The sequence below is a fragment of the Pediculus humanus genome, genomic scaffold (assembly GCF_000006295.1).
Source record: "Pediculus humanus corporis 1103172108237 genomic scaffold, whole genome shotgun sequence".
Classification (NCBI taxonomy): Eukaryota; Metazoa; Arthropoda; class Insecta; order Psocodea; family Pediculidae; genus Pediculus; species Pediculus humanus.
In genome coordinates, this window is record NW_002987807.1 from 54,815 (window position 1) to 74,996 (window position 20,182).

A 20,182-nucleotide genomic window follows, 5' to 3' on the forward strand; every position below is an offset into this window, starting at 1 on the left:
TGACAAAGGAAAAAGGAAAAATGAAAAACACTTTTAAAAAAAACTCACCCACATTTAATGGAATTTTCGGTCCTGAATAACTCGAACAAAAAGATATATTGAAAAAAGAAGTTTTTCTATCCATAGGAAGAGAATTTTCTACTTTAATAAAATTTTTTAATGAAATTATTGGGCGAGATCTCAAAAGCACAACTTGTTGAGAAAGATATGATCCTACAGCTAGATCTGAATAAAACGTAATCAAATGAAAGTAATGCAAAATCAAAATTTATTAAATATATATATAATTCATTATAATTACCGTTAAATTTATTTCCATCGGTATCACCGGACGAAATACTAATTCCAAAACCCCTCAAATAGGGACTCAAATCTTTAGCTCTAATGCATTGACTAAAACTAATCTGAAGACCCATGGAAAATCCACTATAAATGTAAATGGCTCCTCTATTATCATTTTCGTAAGGCGAACCCACGACTATATCATTATAACCATCCTGATTTAAATCTTTAATTGATGCTATACACGTACCAAATCTTCCCCGCCCAATTTGGCCATTAATTATTTGAGCCTGACGAAAATATTTTCCCTGAAAATTAAAAATAAAATTTTGTATTACATAAAATGGATCTTAATTGTACTATTATATAATTGTTACCTTATTAGAACTCAAAAAAACATATATTCTGCCTTCATCGGGGTACTTTTTAGAAAATAACGGAGCCCCAACCACAAGATCATCATAACCATCGCCATTCACATCCTCCGCCACTAAGGAAGAGCCAAAATATTCACCAAAAGTTGAACCTTTTAATGTTGACTGCACATAAATGGAATCCTTAGAATCCTGTATAGTAATATATAGATTTAAATTTTAATTAATTAAAACATTGATTTATTATTATACTTTTATAAATTTTGAGCCTTTCAATAATATAGTAATAAAATTTTTTTGTTCACATCTTTATATACTTTTGAAATCTTTGAGCTTCAAAAAATAAATTTCAAAAATAAAAAAAAAACAACTATTTTATGTAAAATGAAAATTATTAATTAAATTTATCAAATAAATTATTTAATAAGGCAAAGTAAATTTTATACAAAAATAAAATTATTACTTACCTTAAATTGAAATACAAAAACTTCTCCTTTATAATTACCAGATCTTGGTGCCCCAGCGACAAACCAAAAATCATTATCTCCAAAAAATTTTCCAGCTGCAACAGCATAACCTGAAAAATTATATTAATAATTATTCATATTTTTATCGAATTATCATTTTAATTCAAAGCATAAAAAAGCCGGTCTTATTAATTTTGAAATTGAAATTACATTTAAACTGTAAAAACATAAAATTATTTTTCTATATTAAGTTTTAAAACATTGATGTACTAAATTAATTTATGTACCTCATTAAACTTATCTTTCTAAATATTATACATTTAAATTTAAATTAAAATTTATTTAATCTATTAATTACTTTAAAATTACCAAAAAAAAAAAAAATTGTTATACCTATATAAGTGTAATGATTTTTCCTGGGTAAATTAGTACCGATAAAATCGGCAACAGACATTTTGAAGTTTTCGTTATAGTAAACGGTGCTCCCTATCCAATGTGTGACTCCAGGTGCACCTATTATAATATCTGAAGTCCCATTTACTAACACAACCGAAGTTCCAGCTTGGCCTAGTCCCCAATGGTAGGTAGATAGGTTGACCACATAGGGTTTTGGAGTGTATATTTTGCCTTATAGAAAAAAATAAAAATTATTACGCCAAAACAAAAAAAATATATAACTATGGGGTCATCGTTTTTTTCAACTTACTAGAATCCACCAATGGCAAAAGTTTTAAAACGTGGCTTTCATACGTTTCATTAAATAAATCTTGTACATAACAAGCTCCTGTCATAAGGTATGTTATATCAATATTTTCTGAATTTTTCAAATTTTTATTAATCCATCTATTGGCACAAACCTGTAAAATATATTCATAAATTTTTTTGATTTCATCATGTATGCTTTTATAAGAAACTTACTTACCACGGATCTTTCATAATTATTGTATTGTTTTATATCCATCGAACTTCCTATCCAAGCTTCATCTTCTTTACCGGTGTATACCTTATCACCGGTACCTTCAGTTTTACCAAAATTTTTAACTAGAGTATATGTTTGACAAGGTCCGTAAAAAGGACATCTGTATACAGAACCAGGTTGAAAAGTAGTTTTTTCATTAAGTTTTTTTCTAGGAGCTCCGATTTGTATAAACCTAAAGAAATTTTTTTTTTTAATAAATAAAATTTGAAAATTTGTCAGCCAATGAAATAACAATAAACGTACCATGATCCATTCATTTGTGAACCTTTTGGACGGATTGTAACAGTCATACCGAAATAACTATTATATTCTTCAGTCTTGTCAATCGCTTGATAAATCAATGGATGACTAAAATCTAAATTGTAACTTTCAATAACACTAATTAAAATAAATATTATATAAAATTTGCACTCCTTCATTATTTTAGAAAAAAATTAAATAAAAACAATGTTTTAGTTACACACACACACACCCAAAAAAAAAACAGTATCCTTCTTTTTTACAAGATTAATTCAAAAACTTATTTTAAATCAAAATTAAAAAACAACATGCAAAAAAATTAAATACATATTCTCTTAAAAATTGAAAAAAAAACAAAAAACAAAATATTACAGTAATATTTAAGTAAATTTTTTGATAATAAAAATAAATAAGAATTATTTATATAAATTCTTACAGACTACTATTAATAAACATATATTTTGAGCTACCTTAACGTTAAAAAATTATCAATGGTTAAAAATGACTGCGGTTACTGACTTCCTATTATATACAGATTTATTATTTTTATCATTTTTTTTTAGAAAAAAAAAATTAAAAAAAAAAAATTTTAATAATTTTAGTGTAATCAATGGTAAATAATTATTATCAAATTATTTTTCCTCGATTTTACAAATTTTTTTTTCATTTTATAAAAAATTAATAACAATAAAATATTATTTTGTCATAAAAATTTAATATTTATTTTCATAAAAACCAAAAAAAAAAAAAGTTAAAAATTAGATAAAACTGTATATATTTTGCACAGAAAAAAAATTAAAATTTAATACAATAAAAAATAATAAAAAAATAAAATAAAATAAATATATTAAAATAAACAAAATAAAATAAAATTTAATAAAAAATAATAATAATAACACGTTATTTTAAGCAATACTTAACAAATAAACACAATCAAAACAAATTAATAAATTTTGTTCATATTTCTAGAACAAATTAATAAAAAATAAAAAATAAAATACAAGTCTAAATATTTTTATCCATGTAAAATTTTATAATATGTTATGGATATGAATATTTTTTGTTCTTTAAAAAAAAATAATAGTAATAAATTTATTTTATTAAAAACTGAGTAAAAAAATTTTATTCGGGTTTTACGAACTTAAAAATTAATGTGATGGTATTAAAAAAAAAAAAAAATGAAAAATTAATTTCATAAATTTCATCAACGTTATTAATTAATTATGCGTTTTTTTTTTGTTTTTCGACTAATTATTAGTTACGTTTTTGTAAAAAAAAATTAGTTTCATTGAAACTTGTTCGCCTTTTCTTTACTGGTTTTCTATAAAATTTAGACTTTTTTAATTGGTTTCGTTTAAAAACCTTTTTCCGTTCCTTATGAGCAGAATTATTTAAATTAGCATCATTTGTATCTGAGTTTTCTAAATTAGAGGAATAATTATTTTCACTCATTAACTCATCGCAATCTTTTTCATTAAAGGAATCATCAACATTTTCACAAGGTTTCGATAATCCAGAACAGCCTGGTAGGGTTGAAACTTCACTTGTGTTTAAGGATGAATCAGAAAATACATTGGATAAAACTGATTTGTTTGAAATACTGGAGTCTGAGGAAGATAAAAGGGAAACGTTAGAACTGGGTTTTTCAGCAGTAGTAGTAGTAGTAGTAGTAGTGGTAGATGATGGGCTAGGAGTTGCGGATTCGCTTTTACATTTTTTATAATTATTTTTATGAACCTTATCATTATTTTCTTTTAAAAAATTAAGAAAGTCACTTTTCTCTGAAGTCAATGATGCATTTTTTGGCCTTTCCCAACTTTTTGATGCATCAAGAGAACAAATAATTTTTTTTCCATTTCCTTTTTCTAAAAGTATTTTTGACAAATATTTTTTTTTCTTTTTAATAATTTTTTCATAAATTTTTGTTTGACTTTTTTTGACTGACGAAGAACTTAAATTTTTATTACAATAAAGAGAATGAGGTTGGGGTAAACAGGACATATCATTAAGTTCGTTTTGAAGTAATGAATCAAAAAAATGAATCATTCTCGTGTCTTCCTTAACCGATTCTTGAATATAGTCGTGAGGTAGAAAACTTGGACTTCTGGCACACGATTTTGCAGAACAAAGAATTCTATGACTTATTCCTGAAGATTTATCACGATCTCCTTCTGAATAAGGAAATCGAAACGGGCTCCAAATCTGTCACAAATTATATAAATTTAATCAAGTTTTAATTTTAATCAGTGAAAATACTTCTAAACGATTACAAGGTAAATTTATTGAAACAAAATTATGACGTTTCAAAAGGACTGTAAATGTAAAAATGTACACAATAAAAAATATTTTAAAAAATTGACCATCAGAAAATGTGAAACTTATGTAACATCATAGTACATACCTTAATTATTTTTTCAACTCCTGAAGTAGCAATAAGTTGCTTACAAGAATTATAACGAACTTGATTGACAATTGATCGATGGCCAGTTAATATTAAATGTTCCGAACCAACCCATTCATCATCAGGCCATGGTTCAGGTACTTTCCACATGTACAAGTTAAAATCGTCGGACCCTGCAAAAGAATGATATTTTAATAAAATATAAATAAAAAAAGTTAAGTTTTTTAAAGTCCTAGTTTTTATATCTACCTGACATAATAAATTCGTCCTCGTCTCCAGCAAAAGAACAACTTTTCATTGTACAGGCATTAAAATAAGTCTTTGAATCGAATTCTAATTTTTTTTTGGGATACATGGGATCATAAATCACAAGAGGTAAAAGATTTCTTAGAACAAGTAAAATTGTTCCTTTTTTGTTCCATCGAACTGCCATACTTGGTTCATCGTTGCATTGAATGAAAATTCTAAAAAAATTAGATTTTTTTATTTTTAAAAATTATGTTTTTTTGTATATTTTTCACACATACACACATACCACATACTTTATCAATATTTAAAATAAAAAAATCTATTAAAACATACTCTTTAGGTTTTCTTATATCCCATAAATGAATTCCAAGCTTGGAATTTGCTGTTGCAACTAATGTTGGCTCACAAGGATTAAACATAACTCCATGAAATGGAGTTTTAACTTTGGCCAAGCAAAGTATATCTGAAAGATGAAAAAAAAATATTTTTTTTAAAACCCAAGTAATTAAATTTCTTAAAAGTTATTTATTACCTCCTTTAGATTCTCTTATGTCGTAAATTAAGATTTTGCCATTATCTGCTGCACTTGCAAATATATTACCATTGCTAGGATGAAGGGATAATGAGAATACTGGACTGTCATGAAGAAAAATATCAACTAAATTACCCCTAAAATAAAAATTCAAATCTAAATATTTATTTTAAACTGAATATCAAACATGATTTAATTTTAAATTTACTATAACATTATTACTAATAACGAATAATATCAAGATAATTTTATAAATAAAAATTTTAAATCAATACAAACCTAGTAATTAAAGAAAAATTTTCTACAAATTACATCTTACTAATTTGAAAAGTCATATGAATTCTTACGTTGTGTAATCATGTACAATCACTTGATCATCATTACTACCAGATAATACTCTCTTATTGGCATCATCAACAGCAAGACAAAAAATATTTGAATAATGACTACCCTTCATAACAAATGGATCAGCTATCTCCCCAAATTTTCCTGAATAATGCATCATAGCATCATTAACATTCCACATAAGAATTCTTCTATCATCTCCTCCTGTAAATTTATAATTAAAAAATAAAACTTGAATTAATAGTTAGTTGAAAAATTAAAAAGCTTTAGCAAAAAAATCCAAGAAATCATTTTTTAAAATCAATTTCAATTATTCAATGACATTTTAAATGAGAAATGAAATACTTGCAAAACGTTTCATTTTAATTTTATACAAAAAAAACATCTTTAATAATTTCAAATAATTGTAAAATAATGTAAATAATATTAATCATGTTCTTACCAGAAAATAAAAGGTTTCCATCAGTAGAAAATTCAATAGCATTCACACATCCAAAATGGGCTGTTAAATCTTTTTTATATAAATCTTTTGCTGAATCTAATAATGTATAAGAGAAATTTTTAGAATTCTTTTCTGTTCCACCGATGCTTCTTTTAAATATATAATTAATAACACTCATTTTAATAATAATAATAATATATTAAAAATTATTCTTTTTTCGACATATTATTTAGTACATATGATTTCGATTGTTACTCGAGATATCGATGTTGTAAACTTGATTTGTCGGATTTCAAACGGATTTTTATATATAAATAAAAATGTATTTCCTTGCGGATCACAAACGAATTAAAATTTTTTTTAAATATTCTTAACTCTTTTTAATTATTTCAATTGTCAATTTTAATTTATTTTAAAAAATATAAATTTTTTTTTTACAATAAATAATTTGCGAGCGTTACCTAATATTTTAAAAAAATTTTTTAAAAATCCAAAAATAAAAAAATTCAGTTTTTTTAGGAAAAAAAAAAAAAAAAATCACTAGCAGCAACCGATTTTTATGAAATTTTTTAAAAGGAACTTAGGCGCGATTAAACTATTGTTTACATTAAAATATTATTTTAAATTTATTATAAAATGCAATAAATAATCAAATTTTTTTATTTTTAAAGAATTAATATCAATTTAAAAAGTAAAATTTTTTGCATAAGTATAATGAAGGTATATAGTTTTCAGGTGCAAAGTAAATAATTAAAAATAATAATTGTGGTTAAGGTACCATTTTAAAGAATCCAAAGGAAAACTTGTACCAAGAGTAATTATAAACAGAGGCAGTATCTTGAAGTCCCATTTATTAAATAAATTAAATTTTCTTTTATTTAATAAAAAATATTTGCTATTTATATGTTATTAATGTATTTCATATTAACAAAAAATACAAACTATAATAATTTATTGAAAAAATACCAAAAATATGCATAATCACTTGAATAATGTGAAAAAAAAATTCCAATAATTTTTAAATTCAGGTTCAATATATATTTAAAAATAAAATTTTTAGCGTTGAAAAAACTTGAAGTTAAATTTTAATATCATCAAATACAAAATATTTACAATTCTTTATAAGTTTGGCTGTTACATTTTATTACATTAATTAAATATAAAGTAATGGTTTGGTAAGATTTTATATTTAGACCAGTAAAAGTCCTTTTTTTAAGAAAAATTTCAGAATTTCACACAATTATGAAGTCTGTGTGAGTGTAATTCTAATGGTTAATTTTTTTTTTTAATTTTACTTCCAACTCCTGAAGTTTTGTATCTAATTCTAATGATGAATAAGTTCTTTTAGAATTTACAGGTTTATCTTTGGTTAACTCGTTATTACGTTTCTAAAAAAAAAAAAAAAAATAAAAAACCCTCCGTCTTAAATCATGAAACATTTTAGTTTAATAATTTATCTTTTATTTAAAGAGTGAATGAAATTAAGAATTACTTTACTCTTATGAATTAATTACTGTCATACAAAAGAACTTACTTCAAAGTAAAAATATTCTGGAGAAATACTTTCCAAATACAAAATCCTGTCTTCAACTGCTTTTAACCGTGAAAAAACATTTGCTGAACATTTATTGATGTTTAAATGTTTTTCAACATTTATTAAACGTTCTTCAGCTCCAGGTGGACAATTATCTTGTAAAGAATATTCTTTCATACTCGACGATTTATTTTCGTCTGAATTTTGAAAAGAAGGACCGATTGTATTTTCCACTCTGTGAACTTTAAAAAAAAAAAAAAAACTAGTTCTTTTTGCTTAATTTAAAAAAAAAAAAAAGAAGGAAAAATTCTGTAATAATAAATTTACCTTTAAGATGACTGCTTGAATTTTTAGGTTTTTTAAAAAGAGCATTTACTCTTGCACACGTGCTTTCATTTGAGTCCTCATTATTTTTTATGTTGAAATTTTGAATATTACTCAAATTAATTTGTTGCCTTTTTCTGAACACAAAAGAATTTATTCTTCGTTTCACCTAAAAAGATATTTATTAATCTTTATTTTTTTAAAAAAATTCATCATTAAATAAATATATATATTACCTCTTGAAGATTAGCCTTAACTTGAATTAAATCTAAGGGTACCTCGTTTTGAATATTAGTTTCTACAACTTCTTCATATAAATTTATACATTCGGCGTTGTTAATCAACATGTTATTTTGTATTTTATTACTTTCAGCTGAAAAGGTAATGTTTAAAATAAATACATCGATATAAATAAATAAAAAATTCTATATTTTCTATTTATACTAATTTATTTTTTGTTATAACTTCTTGTTACATGGGAATCTTACGGCGAAGATACACAATAACAGTTTATGTTTTTTTTTTGTGATTTACAGAATATTAATGTAATTACTGTTCATTAAAAATTTTTGACAATGCAAAATATTATAAAAAGAAATTGATAAAACTTTACAATTTGAATTTACTACTGCTTTGTACTGAAGTTACTTAATATATTGTACTGCAAACTAAAGTCTATTAAAGTGCATTTGTTAAAAATATAAATAAATTAAAATAAAGATAAAAATTATATGTAAAAGCTAAACAAAAAAAACATTTAAAGCAACAAAAACAATCTAAAATATCAATTATTTGTTCATTTATTTTTTGTTGACCACATACATTCAGAATTTTCCTTCCACTCAGACTGATAACCATCTTCATAAATTTCTTTTTTCCATATAGGAACATCAGCCTTTAAAGAATCAATAGCATAGGGCACAGCTTTTAAAGCAGAAGCTCTGTGAACAGCAGATATTGCTATAATTACACTTGCTTCTTTTATTGGAACATCACCCAACCTGAAATAAATAATTATTTTCATTATTTCATGTTTCATTAGTAAAAATAGAAACAATCATGACAACTTATTTAAGAAAGACCAAATTCAAATTGGTTTTGCTTATATAATAATTACAAAAAATGTAAATACTTACACATTTCAACACTCTTATTATTGAATAAATAAACTTAAAATTTAATTTCATACCTGTGAAATATAGCTATGTTTCCCACATCAAATTTTCCACGAATATCATGACATATTTTTTGTAATGATTTCACAGCCATTTGCTCATAAGCTTCATATTCTAATTTAGTAACAGTTTTACCCTCAAAGTTATCTCTAGTTGTTCCAACAAATAAAGACACTGCACCAAATTCTGCTGAACATACCATATTATATATAGATTCAACACAAAGTTTGTCTTTTGATAGCCTCACAAAATCCATTTTAATTATCCTAAATAAAATATTTAATTTGGAATATTAAAAAATTGAGAGTAGGTAACTAAATAAAGTAATAAATAGTATTACCTCCACTTAAAGGGGGAATTATTGCTACTTCATCATTTGCCTTTAAATATAATTTGTTTTCTAAATCAATCCAATCTTCATTTAATGCCAATATTAAAGAAGAATTCAAACAATTTAAATTAAATTTTTCTATAATAAAATTTAAAAGTTGTTTCCCAATAATTTTCGATGGAACTTTAACAAATAATTCTTTTACTCCAACAATTTCTCTTGCTTTAGCAAAAAATAAAACTTTCACTTCAACTACATCATCTGTAAATACTGCTGTCTGATTCATTGTAGCATACTGAAAAAAGTTTTCAACTTTTATTCTATAAAAAAAAAAACCATAAAAAAGTCTGATGGCTTAAAATAGTTTTAGTTATATAAATAATTAAATTTAAATTAAGATCACCTAATTATTTTACATTAAAAAATTAACAATAGCTAATAATTTACTTATAATGAAACTAATAGGAATAGAATTTCTTAATTTTATATATCAAAGGTGACCTTTAGTTTAAAGGACAAAAATGTCATTGAAAACATTGACAAACTAGTACAACATTAAATCAAGATAGTACTTATCATTCTATAATATACATTTATTTTATACTAATATATAAATAATTAAAATAAAAGAATTCAATGCAGAAGATTCATACATAATAATATTCTTAAGTATATTATACACATTAGTCTAAAAAATAATTTTTAAAAACAAATATGTATACTTAAGTAAGTTAAGAGTAAAATTACCCCTTAAACTAGTTATAATTAATTAAAATAGTACTTACCTTATTTTTAAAGTAATTTTGAAGAAACTTTTACAATATTTGAATTTAAATTTGAATTTTTTGTTCAATAAATATTAACACTTATAAATTATTCAAAAAATAAAAAAAAACTTTAAAAAAAATAAAAATTAAATTAACATTACCAATTGAAAACAATGTTTAACCGAAAGGCACAATTTATGTTACATTCCTATGCCTGAATGAAACAGTTTCGTTTTTTATAAAGTTGGCTAAACTGCCAATTACAATAACCCTTATATTGTAACGGTTAAAAATTAATTTTACATGGTAATTCCAAATATTTTTTAAATAAAACCAATATAATAAGGGTATTTTTATAATTAAAAATGTGTGATTTAATTTCATTCGTATTTATTAGTGAATTAATTTTTAATTTTTAAAATATATTAATTATTTTTATTGAACACTGACGAATACAGTGGTTACCCCATTGTATTGATATAAGAATTGTTAAACGGCGTCTTTTAATTTATAATCTCAAGTTTTTACTGTATATGTGATGAAATAAATATTTTGTGATTGTATTTTATTTAAATGATTTTACCAGGAATTAAGTTTTTAGTAACAAAAAATTTACTCAACACTATTGAAATATTAAAATCATACGAATTTAAAGTGTATTTAAAATTCATTTGTGATAATGTAATAAATAATGGATGGTGAAAATGGAAATTTTTCAGAAGAAAAATCTACAACTCTAGACCAAAGCTTAGATTTTTCAGATATTGTCAACTGTACCATAATTGATACTGAGACAACAATAAAAAGATTCATTGCACAAAGCAATTTTACAAAATTTTCGTAAAATTTCATAAGTCTTGACAAAACTAATTTTAAAAATGATTCCATTAGAAAATATTAAAAAGACAAGAAATTATTTAAGGTAGGTATTTTTAAAATTATTATCATTAAAACATGTATGTATACATTATGTAAAATCTAGGATAATTACAATTTAATAATTAATTTTTACAATGACAAAAATGTGCATTAGGTTTCGTTATTAATTATAGTCACTATTAGATTATCATTTTAGATTATTTAAAAAAAGATTCTAAAATTCAAAATAAACAATTTTTTGTAACACCCAACTTTTAAATAGTATTGTGTGGTTGAATAAAAATCAAAAAATTGTCTACAACATATAATTTTTTATTAAAATTACTCGAGTAACAAAAAAAAGAAATTTCACAAATTTTACAGTATTAGAAATTATTAATTATTTATATCATTTCTATGAGGAATTATTGGTTTTTTTTTTGTTAAATACCTATAAAACAATTGACAAAACATGCACAGAGCATTGTAAAAAGCAATAATACTTATTTTCACTTTTTAATTCCGTTTAAAAGAATTATATATTTTATTTTTTTTTTTTTAAGTAGTAAAGTATTATTGATTGTGTTATTAAAATTTCTAATATTTAATAAATTATTTTTTAAAATATGTTTCTTATAGAAAAATTAATGACATCTATTTTTAATTTTTCATTTGTATATTTTCTAAAAGTTAGTAACAGAATGCAAATATTTTTTTTTAATTAAATTTTTAATTTTTTAGGCTTACTTTATTAAATAATTATAATCTGACGATCACCGAATGTAATGGACCGAAACAAAAAAATTTAAATTCAGAGTCGATAATAAAAACTCCCACACGAGATGACTCTTCAGATAGTGATTTGATTTTAAATAAAATTATATCATCGATAAAAAAAAATTCAGATAGTGTTTCACATTTAAGCAAAACCAAGCTTCGAAATATTGAGTATTGGTTAAAATCTAATAATGTTGAAAATGTTAAAACGCCTCCTTTTGCCAATTTAAGCACAACACCAATAAGTACTAAAAAGAAAAAATGTATCATAAACACTAAGAAAATAAATAGGAAATCTATCGATCTTGACATAGAAGAAATTTTGAATTCCGTTTATGAAAATAGTTGGATAAAAAACCAAAGTGTGGAAAGTGTGACGACAGAAAGAGACGAAATTTGGGAAGTGAAATCTATATCGAAAACTAATTCCTTTCATCCCACCAGGAGAAAAATTTTTGATAATAAGGACGAAAAAATGTTTTCAAATAACGATAGAAACAATAAAACTATAGATCTTAATGATTCAATTATATCAGGAGTTCATTTAATAAACCTTGAGGATTCCGATAACAGTTTTAATCAAATACAATCAAATGATTTAGAAAAAAATTCGAATAATGTTAAACGCATAAAAAAATTAAATAAACCTAATTTACGAATTAATACTCCACGGAATAAAAAAATTAAAGAAACCTCATCTTCCAAAAAGAACAACAGTACAGATAGTAGTAATGTTATGAAAAATAGTTTTTCGTCATCAACTGCAAAAAAAACAAATAAAAAAACATTTTTAGCTTCATTATCTGTTTCCACTCCGTCTTCCAAGTGCCATCCAGCAGCTCAGTATTATAAAGTTAATTTTAAATCTAAAAAAGACGAACTTATAAAAAAATTGTTTTCGCTGTATAATACCGAGGTATTTGAAGGCAGATTAGAAAAAGATATGAGTTTTACTTGGAATGTAAAATTACGTGGAACTGCCGGATATTGTCATAATAAAAGAATAACAAAATCAACGGGTGAAGTTATACGACAATCAAGAATTGAATTTTCATCTAAAATAATAGATCGTGCCGATAGACTGAGAGATACAATGATACACGAATTATGTCATGCAGCATCTTGGGTCTTAGATGGAAAATTAGATGGACATGGCGCCGTTTGGAATTCATGGGCTACAAAAGCAATGAATAGATTTCCAGAGTTACCCAAAATAAAAAGATGTCACAATTACGAAATTGTAACAAAATACACATATAAATGCACTCAATGCGGTTATTCAATCAAAAGACATTCTAAATCAATAAATACGGATAGAAAACGATGCGGTTATTGTTATGGAAATTTAGAATTACTTTTTAATAAAAAGAAAAAAGGTTGAGTATATATTAAATTTGAGTTTATCATTGATATTCATGTATTAAAACTAGATATAATTTTTTTTTTATTTTAGGTAAGACGGAAGTTCCCGAATTTGATGCGACTAAAACTTTGAGAACTCCAAATAAATTTGCTCTTTTTGTAAAAGATAATTACCAAAGCGTAAAAAATAATTTAAAAAATGCCAAACATGCTGAAATAATGAAGGCATTAAGTCAACAATACGCTACAACAAAAAATAAATCTTGATTTTTTAATATTTACTGGTTACGACGATGTGTTTTCGAAATAAGTACACGAATCTATCTAAATCTTTTTATTTTAATAAAAATTTTATTTTTTTTTTAAAAATCTTTATTGATTTTAATTGTGTTTCCCCTGTTCATCAATTGATATAATTTTTTATTCGTTTCTTAAGTATAAAACTATACAAAAATATATTTCTTATCATTCAGATAAAGAATAAAAATATCCTGTCAAAAAATTAAATGATTAATTTTCAGACAAGAGTGTTAGCAAGATAATTATAAGTAAAGGTATATTTTATTTTATTTATTAAATGTGTTTAAAAAATAATTTTATAAATTTGATTTCCTACAAAGTGTCAACACATTCAAAATAATATTAATTAAATTAAATATAATGTATAAAAAAAGTTTTACACAGCCAATCAAATATTAGTTAATTATAATAAATAAGATATTTATATATAATTAATTAAATATTCAAGTATAACTTAAAATTTGACAAAGTAAAACAAATTAAATGACAAAAGATTCACAAAGAAAGATTTAAAAAAAAAAACGGGTAAAAAAATAAGTTCAAACGTTGTGAATTTGAAAAAATTTATGACAGGCATACCATTGAGTAAACCTTTGGATAAAGTATCACAACGTTGTGGATGGTCAATAAAATTTGTTTTTCTCATTAGTTACAATATTTATTAATTTAGGTCAGTATGTATTTATTTTCTAACAATTTTCATATTTACCTACCAAACATTTATATATATACACAAAAAAAAAATCTCTTTCTAAACACGACATTTACCTATCTACTGATTATTACGTCATTAATATAATAAAACACTACATATTTTTTTTTAAAGGTTATCAAATCTGTGAATTGAAAAAAAAATTTTTTAATGATTTAAGTAGAAACAGTTTGCACTTTTTAAAAGTAATAGTATTAATAATAATTTTTGTTTTTTTTTTTGATATTCGATACTTAATTTAAATATAAAAAATTTGATTTGAAATGAGCTTTACTGAATACGCCCTGCATCAAATGCCCTTTTATAGTTTACATTGTTATTCATGTATATTTTTACCCTTTCACTTAATACATAACAAATGATTTTTTTTTTTGTTCTTTACTTTATAATTATGTTTTTATGTATAAAAAGGTTCACTGTACTGTACAAAATAATAAATATTTTTGATGTACATAATTTAGATTAGTTTTACATATAAATTCAATTTAATTCAAAATTTTTCGAATGCTCATAGGCTTTTCATTTTAATTTGTTTAATTATAATAAATTTATTTTCATTTATTATTAATTACTTTTTAAATAGACAGTTGCATTACAGAAGAAACATGCAGAAAATTAAAAATTTCTTATCCAATCATTTCTTATTGATAATCGATTATTAGATCTACATTTTTAGTCAAAATCTGCATTTAAAATTTCCATTGAATGATTCAATATTTTTTCTTTTTTTCCTATATACTTTAATATTATATAAATTTATATAAAAGTTTTTTAATTATCAAATTAGTCATTTAAAAACTTTTTGGATCATAATTGTCTTAATTATATTATTATTATTATTATTATTCTTTAACACATTGTAAAAAAAATAAAAAATGCAATGTTGAGTGTCTTAATTTTAAAAAAAAATTTTTATTTATTAACTTGTATGTTTTATATTGATTGCTTGAAATTTATCGTAAAGAAAATTTTCTTTTTTTTTTTTTTTTGATATTTGTAAAAAATTTTTTTTTTTATAGAATTGTAAAGGATTCTAATTAATCCAGTATAAAATAATAGTAAATGAAGCTTATTTGACCTGATTTGTAAGATAAATCGATTTTGTTACGTTACGAGGGCGCATGACAATAATTTAAAACATTATTATTATTATTATTAAACAAATTATTTTTTCTCAATTTGCTTTCCCTTTTTTTTTTTTTTTTTTTTTTTATAATTTGCCCAACTGATAAATTAATTTTAAAATCATTAACGCCTAGATAATAAATCCTTAATTTTTTTATATTGAGAAAAAATAAAAAATTCATTAAATCATCAACGTGATATTAATTAAATTAACGAAATTGAATATTTGTTTTAGTTTTTTTATATTTTTACAGTATAAAAGTTTTTTTTTTTCGTATGTCGTATCTTTTATGTTTATTATTTTTTTCTTACTACTCCATTTAAAACCCAAATTTTTTTTTTTTGTGAATATTATTCTTTCCCACGAATAAAACTTATTAATACCATATTTATAAAATATATTTTTAAAAAAAGTTTTGATGGTTGTATAAGTAATCGATTCAAACAAAGAAAATTTATAAATAAAAACTTCAAAAATCTATTCAACCCACTTATAATTTTGTTATTTAATCTATTATTAAATACCTTATTTTACACTTTATTATAAAAATTGCTAATTTTGTCAAATACATTACGAACCAAATTTGGGCATTTCTTATTTGAAGTTTGTTATTTCATTGTAACATTTTATTTATATTTTTTTTTTTTAAGAGTAATTTTAAGATGAATGGTGCTTAAACAAGTTTATTTGACCCCAACGCGAGTTGTAGACAAAATTTTTACAAGATTATTAATTATTTTTCAGGTATAAACTAAAACAATGCCCTCAAAAACGCCTTCGGGAGCTCCTGAAAATGGAGGCCCCCCGAGAACGGAATTACAAGAACTTCAGCTCAAAGCTGGTCAAGTAACCGATGAGGTATGAGAAAAAAAACCTAATTAAAAACTAGAAAATTTCTGATTTTTAACATTTTAAAAAACTTTATTAATAAATTAATTATTAATTTTATTTTTCCAGTCATTGGAGAGCACCAGACGGATGCTGGCATTATGTGAAGAGGTGAGAAGATGAATTTTTTAACTTTTTTTTTAAATTAAATTAAAATGAGAGGATTTTTCGGTTGAGTTAAAGTTTGTTTCATAATTAAAACTTATTTGCCCATTACGCCCGAACCATACCTTTTTCAAACATATATATATATATATTAAAACAATAATTTTAATAATATTTTTTGGGGATGTTAATAAAATATGAATTCATAATTTCGTGTAATTAAAATACTTCAAAAATATTTACTCTGTATAGACATTTTTAATTAGCTTTTTTTTTCTCTCTCTCTCTCTCTCTCCGTAAGGTTTTTATATTAATTCGTTATTATATTTATTATCATTTTTATATAGAGATATTACGAAAATATCAAATAAATAAAATTATTTGATATTTTCAGCAAAAAAAAAAAATGAAGGCATTAACAACACAATTATTAGAATTGTGTACAATTGATGATCATATATATATTGTTTTAAAGATAGAAAGAAAAATATTATTATTATTATTTTATGATTTTCATTTTGCCCTTGAATTATATTTTTTTATTGAAATATATAATTCGATTAGTCATTTTCTTTTGTTTTGAAGTCATATTTTAAATTTATCAACGAAAAACTAAAATATTAATATTATTGAAATGAGAAAAAATTTCATTTTTAATTTACTCCGATTTTCTTATGATTTTCCTAAGAGAAACAACAATAAATGTATTATTTTTAAAAATATTTAAATGTTTACGTCTAATCGACGATGTCATATTTACTAAATTTAAATTTTTAGTTTTTTTTTATTTCGAATAATAATAATAACCCCGTTAAAAAAAATATATATAAATGGTTAAAATTTATTAATTTTTAATTAAAAGTTTCTTAGACTAAATTTAAAAGAAAATAGTCTAAGGTAAGACGTTATTATTTTTTTTTTTTTTTTATATGTGCATGTATTTAATGTTTGATAATTAATTACGATGCCTAAATTAATTAACTCCCTTCTACAACTTTGCTTTCGTATTTAATTGCAACAGCTTGTAATTTCATTAAAATTTAGTCATTGCTTGGTCCAGTTTTTATATTTTTAATATTAAAATATAAAACTACCTGAAGTATTTTTTTAAAAAAAACTAAACAAATAAAATAAATATTTATTTATATACGTATTTACGCACGTACAAACACATGCAAGTTTATTCGGACTAAGCAATTATTATGAGTGCGACAATAAAAAAAAAAAAAAAAACTGATTTGAAATTATCTCGATGCCAAAACTAGTTAGTCTCATTTAAAAATTGATTAAATATAATTATATATATTATTCAAATTTCCAGATTAAAAAACGTTAATTTGTGTGATAGAAAATGCTTTTTTTTGTACCTTTTTATAATACACAAGCATAAAAAACATAGTTATCAATTAATTTCTTTTTTTTTTTTTTTTAATTAAAGTAAATAAAAAAAAATATGTTTGGTACATGAAACTGCTTTCTCAGCTTTTGTAATAAAAAAAAGAAGAAATTTTTATATATTGGTTAAAAAAGAAATTTCTATTTTGTTTAAAAATAAATAAATAAAAACGTTACGCGTTTTTTTTGTGCTGCCCAGAGTAAGGAAGCAGGAATTCGCACCTTGGTGGCCCTGGATGACCAGGGAGGTGAGTCTCCCCAAATCCTAACTTTTAATAATCAAAATTGAAAATTTTTATTTTTTTGCCTGCGAATCATGCCAATAATAAATTATTTGAATTTCTTTTATTATTATTATTATTATTTTATTTTTCTTTAAATATTTCTGGAAATTTGTAAAAAAAAAAAAAAAAAAAAAAAAAAATTGCTTTTAATGCATATAAGCATTCAATTTTTTCGTGCATGAAAATTTTTTTTTTTTTTTGATGTTAAATTTATATAAAAATTTTATTTTCCTTTTTGCCTCTTTCCTCTTTTTTTTCAATTAAATATCAAATTATTAGTTAATTTAGTTATGCAATTATTTAGTTTATAAAATAGTTGCTTTCATTATTATTATTATTTATTTATTTATTTATTTATTTTACGATAAGAGTAAATAATTAAAAGAAAATTTAAACATTCATTATTTTTCAAACAATTAATTCAACTTCATCTCATTATTATTATTATTATTATTATTATTATTATAAGTGTTTTTTCATTAAACGAATTTTTTTTTTTTTTTTTTTTTTTTACAAAATAAATTTTAAACAAAACAAATAATAAATATCGAAACTGGTTTTTTTTTTTAAACATAATTTTATGCGTCTATAAAATTTTATTTCGTTTTATGCGCCTATAAAAAAAAACGTAAAGTTTTCCGGAAAAATCAAAAAGGGGAAATCGATGTTGAATTCAAGAAAAATTTAATTTTTTTGCTTTTTTTCTATTAATTAGTCGTTTTAGTTATTGTTTATAAATTTATTCGATTGAAATGATCATGTAAAAACTTAAAAAAAAAAATTTAATTATATAGTCATATACATATTTATATGTATGTATGTATGTATGTATGAGTCATATTCCAATAATAAATCTAACAAGATGATCTAATAGTACTTTTTCTTTTTTTATAATTCGTTCATCTAACGTTTGGCGATTTTCCATAATAAATAATATAATATATATATATTGATATTTCTTCATTCCCTTGTGTTTCTATTAGATTTATCGCTATTTGATTATTTGGCATAAGTAGATTTTTCCTTTTTTCTTTTAATAAAATCAATTTTAATCTGATGATATATATTTGTTATGTTTTTACGAATATTTCTTTCTTATTCATTTTCTTGTCTTTATACTGTTGCTTTTTAAATAAAAAAAAAATTTCTTTTTAATAAAGCTTTCCGCGATTATATTGTGCTATGGCTTTACAATATCTGATAACTACTTCAATTAAAGTGAAATAGTTGAATAGTTTAAAATAATAATGAAAAAAAATATAATATGAATTTATCTATTAATAATAAAATGAAAACTTTTGTCGTTTGTTATAAAGCTGAATAAACAAACAATATTTGTATTATTTTATTCCCAATTAAGGATTTCTTTATTTATTGATATTTACTAATAATTATCAACAAACGATTGTTGGATATTGTTACAATGTCATTTTAGTTTTTTTTTTTTTTAAATTAAATATTTTTGTTTCTGCAATAATTATATCAAATTTAATTTATTATTAACAATTTAAAAAAGTCCCATTAACTTTTATTAAATCGGAGTATCATCAAATGAGTTTATGTTTAAATAATCAAATTATTGATCATTAATTGTACCGTTTGTATTAAAAAACTATCGACAACCCCTTAACCCCCCTCCTTAATATTTTTTAACCTATTTTAAACAAAATTATATTATATATATAAAAAATAAATATTTTAATATATTCCGAAACTTTTCATAACAATGCGGTTTTTAATTGAAATTAAATTTGTGAGTATATAATTAATTGCCGTTTTGAAGGCGAAAACAAAGTAAATTTAATTCTTTGATTACAATTATTATTTAATAAAAAAAAAAAAAAAATCAAACGTTTTATTATTATTATTTTTTTTATTTTTTAAATATTTAATTTTTTATTTAGAGTGAAGATGCTGGAGCTAAAACTTTGCA

General features: G+C 22.5%; 5 protein-coding genes across 5 annotated transcripts in view; 2 read left to right on the forward strand and 3 right to left on the reverse strand.

The window, feature by feature from the left end:
• The window catches only part of Phum_PHUM458230 (WD-repeat protein, putative), a gene marked incomplete at both ends in the record, with an annotated part of 8,362 nt that extends 1,873 nt beyond the window's left edge, over positions 1–6,489 (reverse strand). The window contains 17 exons of the mRNA XM_002429933.1: positions 49–225; positions 302–590; positions 660–848; positions 909–925; positions 974–989; positions 1,124–1,233; positions 1,517–1,750; positions 1,830–1,980; positions 2,046–2,274; positions 2,346–2,512; positions 3,705–4,544; positions 4,744–4,916; positions 4,993–5,169; positions 5,279–5,455; positions 5,525–5,661; positions 5,872–6,073; positions 6,312–6,489. Of these exons, the coding sequence (XP_002429978.1) occupies positions 49–225; positions 302–590; positions 660–848; positions 909–925; positions 974–989; positions 1,124–1,233; positions 1,517–1,750; positions 1,830–1,980; positions 2,046–2,274; positions 2,346–2,512; positions 3,705–4,544; positions 4,744–4,916; positions 4,993–5,169; positions 5,279–5,455; positions 5,525–5,661; positions 5,872–6,073; positions 6,312–6,489 (3,463 nt within the window). The remainder of the gene's footprint in view (positions 1–48; positions 226–301; positions 591–659; positions 849–908; positions 926–973; positions 990–1,123; positions 1,234–1,516; positions 1,751–1,829; positions 1,981–2,045; positions 2,275–2,345; positions 2,513–3,704; positions 4,545–4,743; positions 4,917–4,992; positions 5,170–5,278; positions 5,456–5,524; positions 5,662–5,871; positions 6,074–6,311) is intronic.
• Positions 6,490–7,543: 1,054 nt separating this feature from the next.
• On the reverse strand, positions 7,544–8,729 carry Phum_PHUM458240 (MAP3K12-binding inhibitory protein, putative; the record flags this gene model as incomplete). The annotated part of the gene is made up of 6 exons (XM_002429934.1): positions 7,544–7,576; positions 7,607–7,699; positions 7,846–8,087; positions 8,173–8,338; positions 8,406–8,542; positions 8,723–8,729. The coding sequence occupies 6 exons, from the start codon at positions 8,727–8,729 to the stop codon at positions 7,544–7,546; spliced, it is 678 nt and encodes a 225-aa protein (XP_002429979.1).
• A 236-nt stretch (positions 8,730–8,965) lies between these two features.
• Positions 8,966–9,600, reverse strand: Phum_PHUM458250 (Molybdenum cofactor synthesis protein 2 large subunit, putative; the record flags this gene model as incomplete). The annotated part of the gene is made up of 2 exons (XM_002429935.1): positions 8,966–9,170; positions 9,359–9,600. 2 exons carry the CDS (start codon positions 9,598–9,600, stop codon positions 8,966–8,968), a joined length of 447 nt encoding a protein of 148 aa, XP_002429980.1.
• Positions 9,601–11,133: 1,533 nt separating this feature from the next.
• Phum_PHUM458260 (uncharacterized protein) lies at positions 11,134–13,706 on the forward strand (the record flags this gene model as incomplete). Its single annotated transcript, XM_002429936.1, has 3 exons — positions 11,134–11,282; positions 12,210–13,453; positions 13,543–13,706. 3 exons carry the CDS (start codon positions 11,134–11,136, stop codon positions 13,704–13,706), a joined length of 1,557 nt encoding a protein of 518 aa, XP_002429981.1.
• Positions 13,707–16,336: 2,630 nt separating this feature from the next.
• Positions 16,337–20,182, forward strand: part of Phum_PHUM458270 (synaptosomal-associated protein, putative) — a gene marked incomplete at both ends in the record, with an annotated part of 9,234 nt that continues 5,388 nt past the window's right edge. Inside the window, 3 exons of the mRNA XM_002429937.1 lie at positions 16,337–16,435; positions 16,535–16,576; positions 18,165–18,213. Coding sequence (XP_002429982.1) covers positions 16,337–16,435; positions 16,535–16,576; positions 18,165–18,213 — 190 coding nt within the window. The remainder of the gene's footprint in view (positions 16,436–16,534; positions 16,577–18,164; positions 18,214–20,182) is intronic.